General features: G+C 37.5%; 1 protein-coding gene across 1 annotated transcript; it reads left to right on the forward strand.

The window, feature by feature from the left end:
* The first annotated feature begins 1,680 nt into the window (after positions 1-1,680).
* Positions 1,681-5,057, forward strand: LOC111882066 (uncharacterized). Its single transcript, XM_023878433.1, has 7 exons — positions 1,681-1,726; positions 1,811-2,591; positions 2,838-2,949; positions 3,397-3,632; positions 3,705-3,838; positions 3,980-4,145; positions 4,859-5,057. Exons 1-7 carry the CDS (start codon positions 1,681-1,683, stop codon positions 5,055-5,057), a joined length of 1,674 nt encoding a protein of 557 aa, XP_023734201.1.
* The last annotated feature ends 2,972 nt before the right edge of the window (positions 5,058-8,029 follow it).

Consider the following 8,029-nt stretch of genomic DNA (forward strand, 5'->3'; position numbering starts at 1 on the left):
CAACACATCGTGTTGACCTTAATGAGAATCGCGCTTTTCCTTAACTAGACACGCCATGTTGGTTCCTCCAACACACCGTGTTCAATCCTCAAGTGCAGAAGTGAGGACGATCCTAAAAGGGGTGCCTATGAAGTTAGTTGTGATTCGACTACGCATAAGTGTAGAAGGTAGTATGGGGTTGTACTTTTGAAAACACAGGATCCGTATGAGATTTAGAAGGAATCTCGAGGCTACTAAGAAACTAATAAGTGGAGGCCTGGTGTGTTGAGCATTGTGGTCGATGTTTGATGTTTCCATATATATTTTCAATATGGTGACCATCAAAGGTTCATGATCAGGTGCAGGAGGCACGATGAGAGTAGGTCCGAGTGTTGAGGAGATCTGTTGGATCACTGCTACCGAAGTGGCCAAGGCGATCATGTAACGTCCCCAAATTTCCAATACAAAATTTTCATTTTTGTAGATAACAAAACCATTTCACACATTTAATTAAAACATAATTTAATAATCGTTTTAAAAAAACATTTATTCCAAATTAAATAAAACAACGGAAGTCTTATATGTCGATGTGTGTGTACAGTCATGCCTTTTCCTTCCCTTTATTTGAAGAATTACCTGAAAAACATTTATATTCAACTGGGTAAACATAAAGCTTAGTGAGTTCCCCAATATATCACATATCACAATACATATACATGCATACAAACAAATGGCTCCCGTAATTTGGTCATTCCACCATTAATAAACAAACAAATGGCTACCGTACTTTGTTCGTTTCACCGTGTTTTGACTTAAGGCTTACATGCCATTTTGTCGTCAACACTCGGGTCTATAGGCTCCTGACCCAACTGTCGTTCCGCCAATAGCCCCTACACTACTATGAATATAATAACACTTATACACATATATACATATAACATACATGAACACATATTGGAATACATAATATAGTGAGACAACTCACCTGATTTGCAGAACAACAACACAAACTATTGAAAATAACTTGTCGGGTAAAATCATCTACTGGCTTCTCGGGAGTTAGCTTCTAGCAAATTATGACTAAAACATGACTTAAACTACTAGAATGTCGAGTGAGTATTGAGAGGATTGGTGTAAGGAATGAGTGACTTAAGCCTTGTATTTATACTAGTAAGAATTACTATTCATATATACTTCTTTGTATGGTGTTAAGTGTTGCGTATTTGGGCTTGTTTAGTTAGTCCATTTTGTATTCGGTACTGGGCCTGTCCATATCGTGTTATTAATTAGGGTTTAAGTATTAATAGTGCCTGCATGCACCATAGATCATTAACGTTTTTTATAGATAAATTCTTGTAAACCCTATCACGCCTCTATAGTTGAAATTCTTCATCGAGTTCATCTAAGGCGTGACTTTTAATCATTCAGCATTAGTTTGATTACCTTTGTGTTCTTTGTTTACTTGTTGAATCTAATCGATCATTAAGGATTTAATATCCTAACAATTGGTATCAGAGCAAGAGATTGTGTAACCTATATGCATCTCTCCTGTTTGTTGAGCTACTAGGGTTTCCACTGATATAGGATCTTGTTTAGTCCTCTTCTTTTGTTTTCTGACCACTTACTGTGATCTTGATATTACCCTTTTATTTGTTTGGTTTACACATCTGATTCATAACATGTAACAAAGATCTTGTTAAGATGCAGCACAACGACACAAGCATTAACTCCTTGAACATCTCAGGCAGTATTGGATCAACAAAAAGGATCCCGATACTCTTCCCTCACGAGTATGAAGTTTAAGTGCTCCACTTTGAAGATTACGTTCTAGGTTCAGACGACAATGGTTATCTGATTTGGGAAGCTATTACTTTAGATCCATTCGTTCACACAGAGACCAAAAGAAACATCAAAACTCAGAAAGAATACAATCAATTGCTTCTCGATGTCAAAGATGCGACCCAAGATGAGAAAGAGAAACTCATTAGCAATGTTAAAGCTATGAGGATCATCAGATTTGCCCTGCAGGCAGACATGTTTCGATTGGTTAGCTCGTGTGAGACTGCGAAAGAAATATGGGAGAGGCTCAAGGAACTTTATTCCATAGACACAGACCTTAAGCATTCAACTCATACACTCCTACTTTCGGAGTTTGGGGCTTTCACACAAAACCCAGATGAAAATTTGAGTCAGACCTTCAATCGCTACAACCATGTTCTCAGCAGGATGACCAAACACGACATTGGAAGAGAAGTGATCGAGCAGAAGGTTACATTTATGAATGGTCTTAGGTCTGAATGGATGACATGTGTCTCTACAGTTAAGGCTCACGAGCAGCTTAAGAGTTATACTTTGGCTACGCTGGTGGGTATTCTTAAAGCTCATGAAAGCGAAGTGTCAAAGGAAGCGAAGGTTGTTTCCAGTATGGGGTCTCTAGATCTTATTGCAAAAGGCAAAATAGTTGCAGTCGATGGATCTGAATCCGATCACTCTGAATGTGATCTTACCACTGAAGAATATGCCATGATGGTTTCAAATCCCAAGCGATTCGCAAGAAAGAAATTTCCTTTGAACAAGATAGAAACCGGAAAAGAAGTTATAGCTCAAAAAAGGTGAAGGAAGAAGGTAAAAGTGCTTCTCAAAAGGAAGATGAGAAAAAGGATAAAAAGGTCGTTGGTGACTCTGGCTGTGACTGTAACTATTGTCATGGAAAAAACCATTTGGCCAACGATTGCATGCTGAGGAAGTTGAATGAGAGAAGAGAAGGAGAAGATGATGAGGCATATCACATGCGAAAGATAAAGGAGATCAAGAGGAAGAAAACTACTGATAACTCTATGCATGCTTTGATTGTGCAGGAAAATGTTGCAGAAGATGTGTTTGGAGAGGTCGAAGTCTGGTCAACAGATTCATAGGATGATGAAGTTTGCAAGCCCATACATGGAAGGGGACTCGTTGCAAAGGAAGAAGGTACTCAATTTGCAGGCAGGTGTTTGATGGTGAGAAACGAGGGCTACTGGAAGTGGAAGAGGAGACGACAACTATTTTACTACACGACCAGTTCTAGAGCAGATCAACGAATGCGAAGAATTGATAAACAAGGTAAATTCCATTCTCGAGTCTCTACACATACATGTTTCTAAATATGAAACCGAATTGAATGATCTAAAATTCACTTTCTCAAGCATTAGTGATAGTTTGAAACGAACACGATTAACAAACACTAGCCTAACCGATCAATTGAGCAGGGTTTCATCAAAGAGCGATGAGAGGCAAATGTGGATTGAGAAGATTGAGTTGGAGTCATCTAAGTCTAGGGATCGATTAATTTATTTGCAATGTGAGAATTTGAAGCTTTTAAAACAACGTAACATTTATTGTTTGATTGCTAAAAGGATTTACTTTAATATTACTCAGTTGCACCTTGATTGCAGAATTGGTGACAAAATTCATAAAATGATCTTATCATTTCTAGAATTAGAGGAAGATGAAATAGATGCCGACTGTTACAATTGTGAATCCATATTTTCGTCCGAAGAAACTTCTGATGCATACAGGGTTGGACTGGAACGAATTGAATCTTATATTATGTCCAAAGAACACAAAAATATGTTGAAACAACTTTTGGATGAAAAAGATAAGAAGCAAATCAAGTATGAGACTATACTAAAATTCGACTCATTGAATGTCAAATTGAGTTTAGAAAATAAAATAAATATTGAAAGTACATCTGAATTCGATGAGGATAGTGGTATGAGCGAAATTTCAGTAGAGGACAAAGTGGATTGCTCAGAGTTTGTTAAACACGAACCTCTGCAAGTAAAAGACTTGATTTCTGAAAATTCGGTTGAATTCATGAGTATTTCTCAAAATCAACCAAAAACACTAAAAACAAAAGCAACTGTTTTTACAAAAGTCTAAACCATACCAAATCAAGTGTCTGCCACTGGGGGACTAGACAAAAATCAAATTATCGAACTAACGTCCATCGTTAATGAAGACAACAAAGATGGTTGTGATGAATTCTTTTGGTCCGCACTAATTGATAATGCAGAAGAAACGAAGGGTCTATCTGAAAGAACCTCTTGGAGAGTTAAAGGTCGATATGTGGCAGAACCACTGAATAATCGATTAGCATTTGAGAAGGGTAGCCCAAGTGGTACCAAGTAAGTTGAAAATGAAACCAAACCTCTTCCAGCGAAGGACGAAACCTATGCTAAGAAAGCGAAACCACAAGTGAACATTCATAATTCCGCTGAACAACTAGCTAAGCAAAAGCGATTAAGGAATCGAAGATACCAGAACAATCTCAATGAAAGGAAGAAATTTTGGCAACCCAAAATTCCAACTATGTTCACAGAGAAAAACCTTTCAATCCAAGCATGAAAGTTCGTTCAAAGGCAAATTCTAGTCAGTGCTCTCGTTGTCATACTTGCAACTCAAAAGCAAACTTTGTTCCAAAAACTCATCCCTCTTTTCCAAAGAAGAACCCTAGGAAACCAAATACTCATCCCTCTGATGCATCAACAAATTATGTCAAGGGAAAGGGAAAGTTAGTCACGAATCCTAAAGCTCAAACCAAGAAATCGACTTCTAACCCTAAGAGAGTTAAGAGAGAATTCGTCAAGAATCAAGCTAACAATCAACAAATCCAATCTGATTATGAAGAAATGAAAAACAACAAAATCAAAGTTTTCACAAGAAAGAAGAAAGATCAAACAACTTTAATTAAACGAACCTACATGATTGATCTCTATATTGCTCATCCAGTCTCTGTAAAAGGGTCTCGAGGACCCAAACACCTTTGGGTTCCTAAATCTGCTAAATTCTTGCAGGTAATTCATAACGAATAGTTTGACACAAAATGGTGTATTCACAGTGGTTGTTCGTGTCACATGACGGGAAGAAAGGAGGAGTTGAGAGAATATAGAGAACTGAAGGATGGAGGTCTCGTGAAGTTTGGCAACAACGCTCTTGGAGAAATCCAAGGATATGGAATGATAAAGAACGGTGAATTCTCGATTCACAAAGTGGGGTATGTTAAAGGACTGCAACACAATCTAATAAGTGTTTCATAGTTAGTAGTGGGTACAGGTCTAAAGGTCTCGTTTGATGATGAAGGATCTGAAATTATTGAAAAGAAGAAAAAATCAGTATTGCTTAAATCAAAATGAAAAGGAAAAATGTATCCCTTAGATATCAACACGATTCGAGGGAAACCTTCTATTTGTCTACTCACAAAGGCTGCAATAGATGATAGTTGGTTGTGGCATAGGAGACTTTCGCACCTCAATTTCAAAGACATCAACAAGCTAGTTCTTGGTGATCATGTGCGTGGTCTTCCTCTCTTGAAGTATGACAAAGATCATCTTTGTGCCGCATGTAAAATGGGAAAGAAAAGCAGGAAAAGTCATCCTATTATAGTGAACACGAAGGTCATCGAGCAACTCCAATTACTACACATTGATCTTTTTTGCTCATTTGCAATCGAAAGTATTGGTGCTAACAAATATATTCCAAGTAAACCCTCGTGAACCTCACATGGTGGCAGTGAAGAATATCTTGAGGTACTTGAAACGAACCTCGTCTCTTGGCATATGGTATCCTGTCAACTCAGGTTTCTTCGTTCAAGCGTTTTCGGATGCTGATCTTGGTGGGCGCGACTTAGATAGAAAAAGCATGACTGGTGGATGCCAATTTCTTGATGGCAAATTAGTTAGTTGGCAATCCAAAAGGCAAACATGCATTTCGTTGTAAACAACCAAAGATGAGTATATCATTGTTGCATCTTGTACCTCTCAAGTCATATGGATTCAGAGTCAACTGTGAGATTAGGGCCTGAATATGAAGCGAATCCCACTCTACTGTGACTCTGAAATCGCATTTCGCATATGTCACAACCCAGTGCAACACTCAAAGATGAAACACATAGCGCTACGGTATCACTTCATTAAGGATCATGTAGAGGATGGCAATGTTGAAATCAGTTTCGTTCGCTCAGACGATCAATTGGAAGACATATTCACTAAGGCCTTACCTAAAGCATCATTTAATAGAATACTGTAAGGCCTAGGAATGATGGAGGCTCAATGAGTTCCAAAGCCTCTCTTGCCTTCTAAGTAGCTCGTTTACTTCTGGGTTACATGTTCGCTTTCGCTCTTAGTTTTTAGTCAAGCGGAATAGAACGAACACTCACTCTATTACATTTCCGATTTTTTCGAGACACGAACTAAGACGAACATTCGCCCTATCTCGCTCCTCAATATTCTTAAAAGCGAACATCCATGATCTAACCTTTGTATATTTTGTATACTTCGCTCGTTTTATTTTTTTTTTAAGATTTTCAAAACTACAAAAATATTCCATTATGTTTCTTTCTTTTTCAATCAATTAGTAAAACTATAAAAATATTTCCTTTTCTTGTTTCCATTGTTTTCGTACCATTGTAGGGTATCTTGCTGAAACGAATGATAGGATAGGTATAATTTCCATATCTTTGTACTAACTAGGTGTCCCTTGAAGCACGTTGTTGAATGTTTTGCTAAGCCTCAATAGACTTCCTGTGAAGCCTTAATGAATCGAATCTACCTTTTGTTTCTTCCCAACTAGACTGTTACATTCACATGAGCTACGAGCTACCTTTCTCTTCTCATATTGAGTTAAGAGTTATCTGCTTGGTCACATACTCATAGCAGAGATATATCTATTTCTCTAGAGCTATCTTTGCTTTTCTCTACTCGCCTGCACTCTCATACTCGTAACCCTTGATACTCTTAGCTATACCACTGAGGTTTATGGTTACCAAACGTCTGAGTTCATGATCTTAGATTTGTTTACCACAAGCTAAGTGAAACCCAACATTCAATACCATTAAATGAATTAACGGACTCAAAATCTCTTTTTCTTTTTGCGTGATATTTATGAATTGATCTAAGACGAACACTTTTCTACCCATAAGTTCATTTTTTTTTATATTTCCAAACTTTCGCTCAGTCACTTACATAATTCCAAGCCTACTCATTCAACTGACTACACTGGTCACACGAGTACTTCATCCAACACATGAGCTTATGTCAAGATTCATTGTTTGTTTGAAGATTTAACCACCCTTTTGCCTAAGTTTAAAAGATGCCTTTCATTGTTTCTTTATAAACATATGATCGTACTTCAACGGGAAACCACACAGACACTTCTTAGTCTCTCTTGACTTTGAAGGAAGAGATTCATGCCCAAGATCTTCAGTTTCGTGTCTATATTGACATCACTTTCATCCCACATATATACTTTTCTTTATTTATTTATATTTGGCACAATCTTGCACGAAGATCTTTATGATTTTAAAAAAGTCTGGTTCATGATACTTATGGCATTTTTCAGTTTTGCAAATTCGCTTTTGTATGCACTATTGATGTTTGTTTCTTAAAAGCGAAAGGAGCGTATTATTTAGAAGAAATCGAGGATATTGAAACGTTGGAGATAAAGGTTGCTGACATAGCAGTTAAGGATAAGATTGTGAAATAAAAAGGCTTGTTGAATTTTAAACGGTTCCACTTCTCATGCCGCCTATAGTCATGATGACAACATGTCAGCCGCTACAGTTGTCATATCACACTTTTTTAGGCTTCCAATCAGTACTGGCCACGCAATTGTCACTTGGTTTTCTCTCTTTGACTATATATATTCAAATCAATTGACGATTCATCTTTTATCACTCTCAAAGAACTCTCGAACCCTAAACGACGCTTTCTCTCAATTGTTCATCTCCTTCTCCAACCTGCAACAATGGCTGATTCGTCATCAATTCAAGAACAAACTGCTCAATCCTCTCTCCTCACTATTAAGTAAAATCAGAATTTAATTCTCGATTTGGCTCCATTCAAGTACGACTCCTATATGCTACCAATCGTAGAGTGCCTGAAGTATTCTCCTTTCGTTATTGCTCTGACCAAGGTTGAATGTGTTCCTATGTCGCTACTATCTAAAGCTTACTCCACCGCCGCTTATGTTAAAGAGGAAGAACGAATTTCTTTTGAAGTGTTTGAGAAGAAAA

Source organism: Lactuca sativa, chromosome 2 (assembly GCF_002870075.4).
Source record: "Lactuca sativa cultivar Salinas chromosome 2, Lsat_Salinas_v11, whole genome shotgun sequence".
Taxonomy (NCBI): domain Eukaryota; kingdom Viridiplantae; phylum Streptophyta; class Magnoliopsida; order Asterales; family Asteraceae; genus Lactuca; species Lactuca sativa.

Coding starts and splice junctions, on each gene's coding strand:
- LOC111882066 (XM_023878433.1), top strand. CDS start 1,681: ATGCAGCACAACGACACAAGCATTAACTCCTTGAACATCTCAGGCA. Junction 1,727..1,810: donor CTCCTTGAACATCTCAGGCA/GTATTGGATCAA, acceptor ATTACGTTCTAG/GTTCAGACGACAATGGTTAT. Junction 2,950..3,396: donor ACTCGTTGCAAAGGAAGAAG/GTACTCAATTTG, acceptor AATATTACTCAG/TTGCACCTTGATTGCAGAAT.